The 15,480-nt window shown below is 41.8% G+C and overlaps 2 protein-coding genes and 1 pseudogene across 10 annotated transcripts in view; 2 read left to right on the forward strand and 1 right to left on the reverse strand.

Annotated features, from left to right (window-relative positions):
* Positions 1-2,409: 2,409 nt before the first annotated feature.
* On the reverse strand, positions 2,410-5,860 carry DPY30 (dpy-30 histone methyltransferase complex regulatory subunit). 4 transcript variants are annotated; one of them, XM_033144407.1, is made up of 5 exons: positions 5,714-5,859; positions 4,864-4,930; positions 4,731-4,778; positions 3,882-4,024; positions 2,410-2,566 (listed from the first exon to the last, which is right to left on the reverse strand). In XM_033144407.1, the coding sequence occupies exons 2-5, from the start codon at positions 4,897-4,899 to the stop codon at positions 2,494-2,496; spliced, it is 300 nt and encodes a 99-aa protein (XP_033000298.1). In that variant the 5' UTR covers positions 4,900-4,930; positions 5,714-5,859; the 3' UTR covers positions 2,410-2,493. The 4 variants fall into 4 exon arrangements, with proteins under 4 accessions (XP_033000298.1, XP_033000299.1, XP_033000300.1 ...); XM_033144408.1 differs by having other exon boundaries at positions 5,683-5,844; XM_033144409.1 differs by lacking the exon at positions 4,731-4,778 and having other exon boundaries at positions 5,714-5,860.
* A 2,312-nt stretch (positions 5,861-8,172) lies between these two features.
* SPAST (spastin) overlaps positions 8,173-15,480 on the forward strand; it is a 31,547-nt gene continuing 24,239 nt past the window's right edge. The window contains exons 1-3 of one of the 6 annotated variants that reach the window (XM_033144415.1): positions 8,173-8,796; positions 12,519-12,602; positions 15,129-15,212. In XM_033144415.1, coding sequence (XP_033000306.1) covers positions 8,370-8,796; positions 12,519-12,602; positions 15,129-15,212 — 595 coding nt within the window. In that variant the 5' untranslated portion in view covers positions 8,173-8,369. Of the gene's footprint in view, positions 8,797-11,253; positions 11,402-12,515; positions 12,603-15,128; positions 15,213-15,480 lie in introns of those variants that run through there. The other 5 variants (XM_033144414.1, XM_033144413.1, XM_033144412.1 and 2 more) reach the window with 5 other exon arrangements.
* Positions 11,253-11,428, forward strand: LOC117044824 (annotated as a pseudogene).

The raw sequence follows: 15,480 nt of genomic DNA on the forward strand, positions 1-15,480 counted from the left end.
CTTCATTAGAAACAAGGGCTGAACATACAGAAGCATAAAAATAAATATCTGTATTAGAAAACAGTTTAGCTGCTGGAGAAACAAGAGAAAGGAACAAGCAGAGTTTTACAGTAAAATGATAACAGATGCTAGAAAAGTTCAGCATATGGGAGGCTACTGAAAAGTATGAAACGTTATGGCTAAAATAATAAACCAAATATTTGCAGAGAACATGGGTAACACTATTCTTCAAAAGGCTATAATACAAGCTTATCAACTAATAGTTTATGTTATCAGTAGAGTTTAAAGATAAAGAGTACTGAGGCTATTTTGATTAGTGTGTTATTGTTATAAATATTTTTTAATAAAAAATGTCCTTTAAAAATGAAGAGATTTTTTTTATTAGAGTTCTCTGTCATCTCCAATATCACCAAAGGGGACATATAACAATCAGATTTATTTAAATATAATAAACTGAGGTTTTTTTTATTCATCAGACCAAAAAGTATATTTAGCAATACTTTTACTTAATTATATCATAAGTTAGATCAGTGTAATCAAATACTTCTTACTGAGCAGTGCTGGTCTCCTGATTATGGAACTTCCTCCCTAAGTGGGTGCATTTAGTCCCTATGTCAATGATTTTTAAGCAGACTTTGAAAATGCTTTCCTCAAAACTGACATTTTAACACTGCATTTAACTGCTGCTTTTAATTATTCTTTGCTGCTTGGTTTTCATATATACACTAATGTTGTATTTTTACTGTCAATGATCATGTTTTAACTGCACCTGTCATTACATTTTAATATTTTGGTTGTGGTTTTGTGATTTGTTATAACGAGCTTTTATCTCATGATCCACCCGTTAACCCTGAGAGGTGGCCTATGAATACCAAAGTAAATGAATATGGCTTGTGTCCACTGCCATCTAGGCAATGAAGCCCGCACTCTCTTTTAATATGTAGTCATTACTATATTTGTTTTTGTGCTGCAATCTTTATTCTTCAGCTTGAAATCATTACTGTTCTCATTTCAGTTAGGCCTGCTAGATCCATTCACCAGACAATTGTTCTTTGGACCTGGTAACTGATGCACTGGTTTGTTTGTTTTTATAAAAAAAACTATTTAATGGGCTGTACACAACTACAGGATGTGGGTGGTGCTGTGGGTTAAACCAGAGCCTAGGGCTTAACAATCAGAAGGTCGGTGGTTCGAATCCCCACGATGGGGTGAGCTCCTGTTGCTCGGTCCTGCTCCTGCCAACCTAGCAGTTCGAAAGCACGTCAAAGTGCAAGTAGATAAATAGGTACTACTCCAGTGGGAAGGTAAACGGCGTTTCCGTGCGCTGCTCTGGTTCGCCAGAAGCAGCTTAGTCATGCTGGTCACATGACCTGGTAGCTGTATGCCAGCTGCCTCGGCCAATAAAGCGAGATGAGTGCCGCAACCCCAGAGTCATCCGCGACTGGACCTAATGGTCAGGGGTCCCTTTACCTTTACACCACTACAGTGGTTTGAGAACAAGGTAAACCATAAAAAAGCTGATGCCAACTCCGCCTTAGATCCTTTATAACAATAGCTTTGACATTTGCCATGTTGTATCTTCATTGTTAGATTTTCCCTTCCTCTACGCTGGTATAGTCTAGCTTAGCTAGCCAAAGGATAGGACTCGGAGAAATAGAAGGGAGCTTGATGAGCTATGGGACAGTCGACCCTCTGCTCATTCTTTGGACTGTGAAGGGGAGGCTGCTCAGAGTGCACAAGTTAGAAGGGTCTGCTGGTGGGGGTGGGAAGGAAGGAATGAGAAAGGAAGCAATGAGAGCCAATGTGGTGTAGTGGTCAAGAGTGGTGGACTTGTAATCTGGTGAACCAGGTTTGCGTTCCTGCTCCTCCACATGCAGCTGCTGGGTGACCTTGGGCTAGTCACACTTCTCTGAAGTCTCTCAGCCTCACTCACCTCACAGAGTGTTTGTTGTGGGGGAGGAAGGGAAAAGGAGATTGTTAGCTGCTTTGAGACTCCTTAGGGTAGTGATAAAGCGGGGTATCAAATCCAAACTCTTCTTCAATGAATCCTGCTGAGATAGTACCTGGCAGGGCTGGCTAATCCTGCAAAATAGGAAGTGTAACTGTGCAAGTATGGCTCTCTGTTTTGTCTCTGATATGACTGCATAACAAAAGCTGAGTCTGGCTCCTGCTTTCAACCTCAAGCAGCGCAAGGCTGCGGTCATCAGCTTTTGTCTGCCCTTGTTGTACCACCTGACCCCTCCCACTGGCAAAAAACTTTTTATTTTTGCTGTGTTGTATACTTTTTCCTTCTAAGGCTATGCATGTATAGAATACAGTGTCGATTTTGCTGACACAGTAGTGGTGTTATCTCTCCATGCTCCTGACATAACTCAAGAAAAGGCTAAAGAAATTGAGCAAAAGTGATAATTTTGTAGGATTTATACATTAGACAATGATTCATGGTTATTTAGCATATATACTGATCAGTCAAATGGTCCTCTGAAGATGAAATTAATTTCGGTCCTCAAACTGTGCCTTATTTTTTAACAGGTATGCTGCAAGGAATTCAATAGGATTTGGTGGTCTGAAAATAAAAAGAGAATAGTGGTTTTATACATACCTACCAATTCAAGAATTCTTTTAGCTTCAATTAAATTATCAAAATTACCCACCTAAAAGTAATTTCAGGAATGGAACCCACAGTATGTAGTTGATTTTAAAAGACTAAAAGTACTTGAGGATCACAAAACATTATACTTTAATACATTACGGCAGCAGTCCTAACCCTACTTATCTGGGAGTAAGCCCTATTGAATTAAACAGAACTTAATTTGAGTAGACATGGGTTAGGATTTGCCATAAGTAGCAGGCACTTGGTAAATGTAGAGTTGCTAGTGAAAACATTTTAATTTCTTATATCATTAGGAATTTTTCTCTTAATTCCATCTGTTGTAGACTAAATTCCAAAGTTTCAAAGAATGTCAGATTTTTACAGCTGTTCATTTGATCTGTTTTTTTATTTTAACTTGGGGCAAGTGTTAAATTCCTTAAAATGGAAATGAATTCCTTAACTCCTATACTATACTGGCATGGCTTAAAGTTGTTGAACTATAATGTTATGTGGTTGTTTTTGGGCCTGATAAATGAGGGGAAATGCTTATATTTACTTACTTTATCCTTACTGTCTATTCCACTCCCCTTCTGCTTGGGAAGGGAAATGAGAGGAAACTACTCTGTACCCCTCTAGACATATGGAAACAGGGATTAAAAATATGTAGATTTAGGAATGCTTGGCTGTAGGAGCTCCCACCATCTCTTCCTACAGAAATAACAGGAGAGAAGTAGTGATGCAGTAGCAGTACCCCCCCCCAAAAAAAACAGGATAATGAATGCTGTGGTCTTTCATTATAGCCATGTCAAATCAGATTGTATATCAATCTTATCAAATTAACTACTGGTAGTGCTTATCAAATTAAGGCTGATGACCACAGCCAGCATAACTACTTCTAGTTTGTGTAGAAATTTTCACACTTCACACACATGCATTAAAGTCTCATTCCCAAACACAGCAAATGAGGTGGCAAATAAGTGTCAGGACTATTATCAGTTCAAAATACAAGTGTGGGCTCACATTAATGAATTATTCTTCATACATAAATGCTTGAAAAACAGCATATCAAGGAGTAAGGTCTAATGATACAAAATGCTACATTGTTTATGTGTAAATGATTATTTAGCATGCAAAATTCATTCACCTGAGCTCCTACCCACTGTTGTAAAGCCCAGCCATATATTTCCCACCTCACTTGCTGTTTGTAAGAACTAGGCCTATATAACGACTGCAAGCAGAAGTTTGTGAACATTGTTAAGAGTGGAATCATGAAAGATAAATATACTACCTTTCTTTTGCAAGTACTGCAAGACCTTGTAGTAAGATAGGCACAACTGTCTGGTCCAGATAGGCACGTGTAGGTAGTGACTGAAGATCTACTTTCTGCTTTGATGTTTTCTCTGCACTTGCTTTCTCATTTTCCACTATTCGCTTAAAATGTAAACAAACACTAGATGAAGACAGCAATTCAGTGTTTAAGTTGAAAATATAAAGTCATGCATTTCTGGACTATATAAAAATTGACCAAAAATCCATACATTTTACTTATTCAGTGAAATAAGTAGGTTTTCTCCAAAAAAAATCACGCAGAGCCCCAATTAAAAATGTTTCTTTCCTTGAAAATTCTGTTTGCTTACTATGGCTCCATGAGACAGCCATTGCTGTTTCATGGCCTGATTTTTACAGATTTACAGCAAAAATGTCTAGATGAGGTGAATGGTGGTGAAATCACCTGGATGGTGAAATAAAAATTGTTTTGCACAAAAAATGCACACAAATATGCAAATGCATTCAATAGGTTAACATCAATCTGAGGATCTTCATATATGCAACAGTCTTTGTAATACTAATGCCAGGATGAAAGCTTTTAAAAACAGCAAAATAAATCTCTCTCATTCTTAGCCACACAACCTTAGGCGCTTTCATAATAAATACCTGAGATTGTACAGTTGTTTTAGACAAGCTATCCTAATACATGACTGGATCAGAGGCCTTATTGCTAGCTTCATTCAAAGTTCCCAGGATGGGCAACAACCATTTACAATACAGTTTAAAAACTTACAACTAAGAAATATAATCACAAAAAATAGAGCAGATCCTAATTTCAACAGGGAATAGTTAACTAATGATACGTTACCTCTACGTTCTCTGTAAGGCCATATTCCGCATGAGGATTTTCTTGAACCTGCAAAGCATCACACAATTATAAAATATCTCTTACACACACACAATCTCACTAAAGCAGGTATTGTTGGGGATTTTGGCATTACCTGTGGCTGGCTCTCCATAATCTGTTCTGTCTCCATGATGTGTGGAAGTTAGCAAATACGAAGTAGTCTTGGTGGGGGAAAAACAAAGGTTACTGATTACACTGAGACCAGTTTTAGAAACATCTCTCTTAAGTACAGCTGATAGTTCATATGTTACCAACAACTTCCAAGTGTCTTTTGGTATGACACATTTCATATCTTCAGTTGTTTTAAGCAGAAAGGTTAATTTCTATCCAAATGATGGGGGGGGGGGGAGGAAGAGCCAGAAAAATGGGAGTGGGGTGGGGGAAGCAGGATCAACTACATGCACTGCTGTAAAAAGCAATGATAAGGGGGTCCTTTGGCCCTGACCTCAACCTCCACAACAAGCACAGAAAAGGTAGGGATGGCAGACCAACAGCATTTGGAGGGCCACAGATTCCCCATCCCTGTTGTAATGGCTGCGTATTGAACTTGGGCATGTTTACTCAGCAGTAAGTCCCCGTTATTCTAATGGGTCTTGCATTACTCCAGAGTAAGCGTGCCTGCAATTGCAACCTATGCGTCCGTAAGGAAATGCTTCATCCGATCCAGGAGCAGCCCGAACGTGACTACCAACAGCCGGCTTGCCTGCCTGCTTTTCCTTTCTTAAAGGCCGCGCTGTCAACCGACCCTCGTGTCCCCGAAGGACCCGCGCTGGCTACGCTCAGAATTAGAGGACCCCCGGAGCCCGAACGGCAGAAGAGCCAAGAGGGCAGGCGGCCCGGGACATCCATTTCCCCGCTCCCGCTTCCCGGCCCCAAGGCTGCCTCAGCGGAGGATGGGCGCCGCGCCGCGAACCTCGCTGCGCGGCTCGGCAGCCCGCGCTCACCTCCGCTTAGCCGAGCGGCTCTTGGGTTCGAGGATGAAAAGCCAGCAAGAAAAACCACCCGTCGCGGAGCAACGAGCGAAACAACCCGCGAGACGAGTCGTAAACAAGGAACTTCGGCGCGCCGTAAAGGAGGGAGCGGGGAAATGTCGCGCTTCACAAGCGGTAAGCGATTCTGGCCTCTAGCGCGCCTGCGTAATGGAGAGAGCTCTCCAAGGCAGAAGCGGTGGGGTGGGGATTCGCTTATTTGAGAAGATAGGGACTCTCGGTCGCGGTCGCAGCTTCTTCTGTTAAGGTTGGGCTTTAGCGTGGAGGTTGGCTCATTGCACAAACCCTGTTCTCAGTTTCCGGCATGTGAAAATCAGAATAAAAAAAGAAGAGTGGTCTTGTTCGTTTCTCTTCACCCCGATCAAATGAGTTTGAATTCTATTGAAGTATTTCTTCATTCTGTGTAATAATAAATCATCTTGTCTAGCAACTACTAGTACTCAAGATGAATGGCAAAGTTTTGTGCAAAATGTAAAAAAAAATACGTAGGGAAGCAAGCAGTAAACAGCTGTTTGTCATGGCAACCAGCATCCTTTAAAAGCTGGGTGGAATGAAAAGAACAAAAATTTCAAAGGGAACTGGGCCAGGTAATTCAAAATGTGCCAGTACAGAGAAGCCACTAATTTAGCTTGCGGTGTTGAATTGCATCCTTTAACAATGGATCTGATTGCCTTTCCTTGGCAGCATAATTGTGATAGGTACAAATTATAATGTCTGTAAATTCAAACTGATGCTTTCCCACTGCTTTTCCACAACATGCTTATAATTACTATTTGTGACATGAAAATGAAAATTGTATTCTAGGAATTAGCTTTCATATAAATACATTACTGATCCTATACAGTTAGGTATTACATTGAAATCAATAGGTTCAAAAGTGATTAATTCTGCATAGGATTGCATTCTATGTGTACTAGAAATTAGATAGGTTGTCTATATTTTATATGTCATCTTCCAATTATTTGATTTTTAAAATTTATTATTAATAACCTCATCACAGCCTGATGCCCTCAAAGCAGTACACAAGATAAAATGAGATAAAAACAACAAATAATAATACACACTCCAAAAACAATAAAACCATTTTTAAATATGAATAAGTAATATTCCATAAAAGGACTGAGTCACACTTCAGGGAAAGTCTTCAAAAACATCTTCAGTAGCCACCTAAACATCAAGGCATTGGGCGCCTGTCTAATCTCAAGCAGTAATTAACTCCTGAGGGCTAGAGCTTCAACACTCAAAGCCCCATTTTCAGTACAAACTAAGCACACCTCTGAGGCATACAGTAGTCTCAGCAGTGCTCCTCTAGAGGTGCACAGTTGCCAGGCAGGGCTATATGAGGCAAGGTAGTCCCTTGGGAAACCTATTCCAATTTTTTTTGGGGCTTTGAATACTGAAAGTAAAACCTTTAATGGTGCCTGATAGCTTTATAGCAACGAGTTCAGCTCCCACAGCAGAGGTGTTATATGGTGATGGTGACAGAATATCCCAGCCAACAACCTAGCTGCTGCATTCTGCACCGGTGCAATTAAGTTCAAGGGTACATAGATGCCACATGGAGCACATCACAGTAATCTAGCCTTGAGGTTACAAATGTCAAGACCACAGTGGCCAAGCATCTCTGTGTAGGAACAGCCAGAGCTGCCTTAACAAAGCTGGTAAAAGGCATGCTTGGCTACCAAGGTAATTTGCACACCAAGAGACAAACATGGGTCCAGAGACGCATCCCCAGACTATATGCCTGTTCCTTCAGAAAGAGTGCAACCCCATCCAGAACAGACAACTGGTCTACCCCCTGGACATGGGAAATTATATAGGAAGAGATAGTGATATTGTGATGATCCATATGGTAAAAAAGGTATTGGAATAGTGGATAGGGCTTCTAAACAATTCTTGTTTTAAATAGGTCCTTTATTCAAAAACATAACCAGCATCACATATATATCTTAATGCTTTGCTGCATCATTCTGAAGAATGTAATTTTATGTGTTTTATATTACTTCGAACACCCTCAGTTTAGTTTTTAATTACCTCCCTCCCTTCTTGACTTGACATTCTGTCAACAGGCTGAGGACAGAAGAAAGAAATTATAACTCCCATTACGCATTGTATTCCCTACTGACTACATTGCCCAGAGTGCACCGCTTCCACACAAAGCGGGTGTAATGTAGAGTGGAGGAAGAGGGGCATAAACCCTACCTAGTACAGAACTGTATTGACTCTTACGCCGACACTAAGAGACACACCAGCCAGCCAATCCGCTATCTCCGTTAATTACGTGAGAAGCATTGCGCGATGGTAGCCTTCCGGGTTGACCCGCCTCTTTCCCCTACCGCCCGTGGAGCCGACCACGCCCCTTATTGTCGCTTATGCGGTTCGCGCAGGCGCAAATTGACGAGAGCGTCCAGGCGGCCGACGAAGGGCTGCTGTTACGGCACTCCTAATTCAGGAAGCGTCGCTGCGCAGATTGCCTCGTGCGCGCGCTTGCGAGTGCCCCCTGTGCCTGATAGCGGGGCTGAGGGAAAGGGGCGTAGCCTGTGCCATGGCAGGCCCGCGCGGCTGGTTGTTGTCAGTCGCTGGCAGCGGGTTATGGCGACGGCGGTGGTGAATGAATTCTCCAGGCGGGAGAGGGAAGAAGAAGGGCTTAGCCGCCTCCAGCTCCCCGACTCGGGCCGCCGGGACTTCCTCTCCGCCCGGGGCCGGGCCGGCTCCCTCCGTCCAGCACCACCAGCACCACCACCAACAGGCAGCTGCGGCGGCGGCGACGGCGGCGGCTTCCCCTCACAAGCGCAACCTCTACTACTTCTCGTACCCGCTGTTCGCCGCCTTCGCCCTGCTCCGCTTCCTGGCCTTCCAGCTGGGGCTGCTGTTCGCCTGGCTGTGCGAGCGCCTTTCCCGCGGCGGCGTCCTCATGGCAGCCGCCAAAGGCACCGCCAGGGCCGGCGCCGGCGATGCTCCCGAGACTGTGCGAGCCTGCCACAAGCGCGCCTTCGAGTGCATCTCCACGGCGCTGCGCATCGACGAAGACGAGGGGGGTAAGGGAGGCCCTGGAGAGGTGAAATGGCTGCGGCAAAGGACTGGGAGGGGGAGCGGTTGTGTTGCGCGGCGAGGACGGTGCCGGCGGAGGGAAGGGGAAGCGGGTGCCGGCCAGGAAGACAGGGACGGGCGTGCGGCGGGGAGAAGCCCCCTTTCGCCGTCGCCTCACGCCCGTCGGATGGCTGCGCCCCCTACCTTCGGTGCCCCCCAGTTCCGTCAACCTCCCCTTCCCGGCGCTGTGTCTCCTAATGCAGATAAATTGCTTCCGAGTTCTCTCCTTGTCGCCCATCTGCTCTCGCAGTCGAGGGGACTGGAGTGTGTTTTTTTTAGATCCTCCTTGTAGTGTTGGCAGCGATGGTTCAGTCCGCGCGCAATTAGCTGGGCAGGGGTTTAAAAGGGGCTTTGAAGAGTAGAATTGCTCCCGAGTGAAAAGCCTGTGGTGGTATATTCACCCTATAAGAGGCGGCGAATGTTTCGATGTATGGAGGGTGCTGACATGAAGGACTTGGTGGGTGGAGTCTATGTAAAGGGAGGCTTTGCTGTGAATGTGAAAGAGACTTTGTGTTACCCGCTTAATCTCTTTGTTCTCCGAGTTCAGCTTGTACTACTGTGGTTCATCATACACCATCACCGGCCGCTGCTTCTGTTAACTTGTTGGGGCTGCATATCAAATTCAAGTTTCTAAGGGGTTCAGACAAATTCTTGAGATGGTAATGCTGAGGGAGTGGGGGAAATGTGTAGAATGATGAGCTCTATTCAGAAAGGCCTTACTGTATTTTTGTTAGGGTTGACTGTACTGTAACTTAAACAGTAGCTGTTAGTCTTGTGAGAGTACATGAGAGTTCAGATATTTTAAAGCTAAATCGTTTGCCATTTGTAACCTTCAGTGCTTCCTGGTGTGACACTTTTGGTAAAAGATAAGCCATTGATAGCTTTTAAAACGCTGCATGCAGAGACTCAAATCTTTTTAATGTCTTCAACCACTTATTGTGATTACAGCAACAATCATGCTGTAAATAAATAGGGACTGCAGTGAGATTTGTTGTTGTAAGTTTTACTTGATGTAATAGGTTAAGACCCACTCTTTCCATTTACTTATTTGGTTGTGATTTAGAATTACAGTGAAAAATAGCCTTTCTAATGCAGCAGTCACAAATATTTTTAAATACAATAAGCAGGATATGTTGAAGCAGCCTTACACTGACTTAGACAACTGGTTGATTCTAACCTACCTCTGGGTCTCAATCAGAGGTTATTCCCAACACTGCTACCTAAGATACTTTTAGCTAGAGATGCCAGGGGTTGAACCTTTTACATCCAAAATGTGCTCCTTACCACAAGTTATGGTTCTGAACAAACAGCATTGGGCTGCCAACATATGTAACAAAACCAAGAATTAAGACTGACATTAAGAACATGGGACGCAGGTGGCGCTGTGGGTTAAACCACAGAGCCTAGGGCTTCCCGATCAGAAGGTCGGCGGTTCAAATCCCTGTGAAGGGGTGAGCTCCTGTTGCTCGGTCCCTGCTCCTGCCAACCTAGCAGTTTGAAAGCATGTCAAAGTGCAAGTAGATAAATAGGCGGGAAGGTAAACGGCATTTCTGTGCGCTGCTCTGGTTCGCTAGAAGCGGCTTTGTCATGCTGGCCACATGACCCGGAAGCTGTACGCCGGCTCCCTTGGCCAGTAAAGCGAGATGAGTGCCGCAACCCCAGAGTTGTCCGCGACTAGACCTAATGGTCAGGGGTCCCTTTACCTTTACCTAAGAGCCTACTGGATCAGGCCAGTGGCTCATCCACCATCCTCTTTTCATAGTGGCCACCCAGATGCCTGTGGGAAGACTGCAAGCTAGACATGAGTGCAACATCACTTTACCCAACTGGTATTGAGAGGCATAATGCCTCTCACAGTTGAGATAGACCATTGCCAACATGGCTAGTAGCTGTTTATAACCTTGTCCTGCATGGATTTTTTAAAACCTCTTTTAAGCCACTTAAGTTGATGCCTCCTGTGGGAGTGAGTTCCATTGTTTAATTATGTGTTGCCTAAAGTGTGATACTTTCTTTTAGCTGCCCTCATTCTTTCAACATTCAGCTTCATTGGATGTCCATGAATTTTAGTGTTATGAGAGAGGGAGAAAAAACTTCCTCTAACCACTGTCTCCATGCCATGCATGATTTCATAAACATCTATCATGTCACCTCTTGCCTTTTGTTATTTTTAGGAATTGATGGTGAATTCGAACCCTGTCACTTTCAAAACATAAGCTTGAATTGGGTATTTTTTTCAAGTTGCCCTTTTAGTTTCCTTACTTAGTGATTGTGGCACTACATGGCTCTCCTGGAAAGTGTAGAAATAAGCAATATCCAGGAGCAATATATAGTAACTGATTGCCCATTGATTGCTTTGTATGAGAGATTAAACAAATCTGAAACATTAAGATTAAACCTTTCTATCTCATTTGTTCAGCAGAATCAAGATAAGGAAATAAGTGAATGAGTTCAAGACAGTTTGACAAGCCTATGAAAGTATCTTTCCATTGTACTCTGGGTGTGCTGACCCCTGCAATTTCCCCAAATGTGGGAAGCTCGACTGCATAATTTGTGGTAGGTTTAGGATAGGTTAGGCTGAGAGAGTGGGGGAGCCGGGGTCACGTAGTAAGCTTCATGACTGACTCCTAGTATAACACTCTGATTCTTCACATGCAAAAAAAATTACGGCAAAACTTCATGGACTGTATTGCAAACTGTGTCAACATATTAATGTGGTTTGATCAGTTCAGCATCTGAACTGAAAGAAATTCTCACATATTGAATAGGTAATTGCCCTGCTTGGCTGTGCTTTTCTCCCTCTAGCATGTGGATTTGCTTGCTAATGTGAGCTGTCTGGAGCTCCTTGCTTTTAAGGTGCTTTTTATAGTTCACCTGATATAACCATAGCCTGTTGAGGTCTGGAGTGTATGGATTTACTTGTAGCAGCTGATGTGTGGATAATCCAGGATTCCTGTGTGGGATTGAATGGGGTAACTTTCAGACTTTGATTGTGTGCTCCCTTGAGTAATCTGATATTAAAAGCAAGGCACTGTGAATTCGTTGACTTCTCACATTCTCTTGTGATCCAAATTCTCATTTTTCTATCTAAATACTTTATTGACACTTTGTTTCTTTAAAACAAATAAAATTGGAATGTGAAGGCAGTCAGAGTAGCATAATGTCAAGGTGAGTTCTGAACCTGAAAGTCTGAGGTCACCTGTTACTTCAGTCATGAACTTCCTAGATAGCTTTAGTCAGACCACTATCTGTATACCTTAGCTTTCCATCTGCATATGGGGATTCTGTTGATTTACTTGTTGGGCTGCAAGCAATCAAAAGCACAATATGAACGTTCTGTATTTCATCAATCCCATAACAACTCTTGATGTGTAACTGACTTTTCTGCACATGTTGTTATTGGGTTGCTTTCTGAACAAGCTTTAATACTGGGTTGAGATCCAATGTAGTGTGGAGCAGTTACCCCCTGCAGGCCCCCACAAGCCTCAAAATCTGTTCCAGAGGGTTGAGCAGATTTGGGGTTTAGGGAGCTGGAGGATAGAGAAGAGAAAACAGAAGTCTGAATGTGCATACTGGTAGCCATCTTCAAATATCTTCCATAGGCTCTATACAGTGTCTGTAGTTCTGACCATTCTTCATAACGGAAAGTATGCAACCAACTTTTTCTCAGCAGGACAAAAGGAACAAGCTGTTGAATGGTACAGAAAGGGGATTGAAGAACTGGAAAAAGGAATAGCTGTGCTAGTTACTGGTCAAGGTAGGCCAACCTTGTGTCTGTGAAACTGTGAGCTTATTTTGATACTAAATTTAAATGAATAAACAGAAGGAGCAATTGAAATTGGCAAAGAAAACCTAGTAAATCTTTTTTTTCAGAATTAAAAAAACAAGTTTTTCATGGTTAAGTTTTCCCCTTCTGACCTCGAACCATATTACTATGTTTTTTTGTTTCCTTGAGGTTAATCACTGGTTGTTTGCTCCTGCTGCTGCCACACTGCCAGGAAACAAGCCATGGTCTAGTTTAGCATTATGGTTGTGGTTTGTTTGGAGCAAAAACTACAGACTTTGTTTAAGATATGTTGGCCACCAGACCATAGCTTGTTTCTTGGCAATGCAGCAGGAGTGGCAGAGGAGTAGCGTTCATATTGACTTTCAAATGTTTGCTGGAAATCTTTCTTTGCCGCAAGGCTTATGCAGACAATTAAGAAACATTTCTCATAGTAGTCATCTAGTGATCTGTTTTAATTGTTTATGTGGTTTTTATTGTATTATAATTGTTGCAGATAGCTTTGGTATTTTTCACAAAATTGAGGTAGACAAATATGTTTATAAAAAAACAACTAAACCTTAGTTTATGTTTTAATGTGATGTGTGAACAAGGCCAGAGTTGTTGAATGCAATACACTTCCTTAATTGCTGACAGCTAATTGTACTTGAAATAAAATCTCTGTTTTGAAATACTCAAACCGATACTCATAAAAATTTCTAAATAATAACAAATAATAATAATAATAATTAATAAACAAAAATAATAACAAACAACAACAACAACAACAACAACAACAACAACAACAACAACAACAACAGTACTGAATTAATTCTAGTTCAGGCCAATAAAGTCAGACCCTAAACTGATTCTGTTCCAGTTCGTGTTGAATAATACTGAATTCATAATGGGATACAACAAATATTTAGGACTGATCCTGGACAATCAGAACCATACTTTTAAATGGAATTAATCAGATGTTGCTGGACTAAAGTTTCCAGCATCCTTGACCATTGGTCATAGCTGTGAGGGCTAATGGGAGTCCAACAACATCTGGAGGGCTACATGTTAGGGCTACATGTGTGATTTAGATCATCACAATTGCAAACCTTTTCTTTAGGAACTGTAGGCCTACCAACACAAATAGCAGCCTGCCCATAAGGAAACATGCTCAAAACACTGTGTATATATAAACTTTCATGTCAGAACTTAGAAATAAGTTTTATCATGAATTAAAGTATGATGAAGGCACTCTGTGGTGCCCAGGTACATTTAGCCCCTTTCCCCACCATGCCTTCATCCTGTCTGTTGCCAGTTACTTCTTCGAAAGAATGGAGTATGTACAGAAATTTGACAAATTGCAAGAATAAAAATCCTTCCAGCAGGAGTGCCACCTTGGCTCCATGACCATGGGTGCATTGCAGTGAGCATGGCCCTGGCACCAAAATTTGTGGGTGTCTGGACCCTTCATGGGGAATTTTGTGGGTGCTCAGTTAGCCAGGGCCCCAGCGAGTTGGCACCTATGCCTTCCAGTTAACTGAACCGCCCTGAGACATGTGGGTATAGGATGGTATATAAATTCAGTAAATAATAGTAATAATAATGGGTTCATGTGCTAATGGTTCACTCTGTTTGTGGATAGTTTATATTACTGTATCTACCACTTGTTTCTTAGCTGAACTTTTATTTTGAACAGATAACCTGGATTTCGTTTTTGTTTGTCACAGTTGTGGTTCTACAAAGTATCTCTGTTGATGGTTCATGTTCTCTTTTCAGAGGGGATGGGCATAAAATTCAGTCAGATTTTTTGGCTCAAGTTAATCTTGCTACATTGGCACTAACATTTTTGGTGTTGCTTTTAAAAGCAAGCTGAAAGCTTTAAATACATATTTAATTTTGATGTAAGAAGGCATCCTATCTGTAAATTGGCAAAATAAAGTATACAAAATGTGGCATGGCAAATAGTTAGTATTTATTAATATCTTAGAAGTTTTTGTTGTTGTTTAGAGATTCTTGGGGCTAAAATCAATCCAAAGGGTTGCACTTCATGTTCCTTTATAATGGTTTTTTCATCAGTTTAGAAATCTGACATACTACTTGTCAGGAAGAGACCTAATACTATTGCTAGTTCCATATCAGCATTTTGAAATAATGGCCGGGAACAGAAAATATGAACAGGGAGCAGGCTAATTGCACATGTATTGGGAAAATACAGCTAGTCTGAACATGTTCTTACTACTGTGTTCATTTGCATATTTTCCTCATTTGTGCAAATGTGTCTCTCCATGAAGAGAGAAATGCATGCAAAGACTTGTTCTAATGTTAGATATCTATGCAGAGCATCATTAGGTTGTGGTTTTTTTTTGCTATGTCAGTTACTTCTTGATGCATGTGCAGTATATTTAAAGTAAGTTGTAATTTTAATATTTACTTTTCTTTTCTTTTTTTTTTGCTATAGTGGGCGACAAACATTGCTGTTGTAATTATGCTTGAATCTGAATATTTAACTTTCTTTTTAAGGAGATCATTGTGATCGAGCTCGCCGTCTCCAGTCTAAAATGATGACAAATTTGGCAATGGCCAAGGACCGTTTGCAGCTGTTAGGTATTACTTAATATTTTTATTTTGGAAAATGGAAATGATAGTTACACAATGCATATATTTAATAAACATTTATTAATCTGGCTTTTTAATTTTTTAAAAAGGGTATCTTGGAATTGGATTTTAACTGCATAGAACCTATATCCCCACAGTAGGTCTGGGTCTTTTAGGGGGAGGAATTTAAAGGGGCTGTGAGAAAAACAGATTCAAGACTCTATGAAGATGAAGAACTAGAGTTCTGGAGTTCAGTTGGCTCTCTGAAAAGATGATT

The sequence above is a fragment of the Lacerta agilis genome, chromosome 3 (assembly GCF_009819535.1).
Source record: "Lacerta agilis isolate rLacAgi1 chromosome 3, rLacAgi1.pri, whole genome shotgun sequence".
In the NCBI taxonomy this organism is placed as follows: Eukaryota; Metazoa; Chordata; class Lepidosauria; order Squamata; family Lacertidae; genus Lacerta; species Lacerta agilis.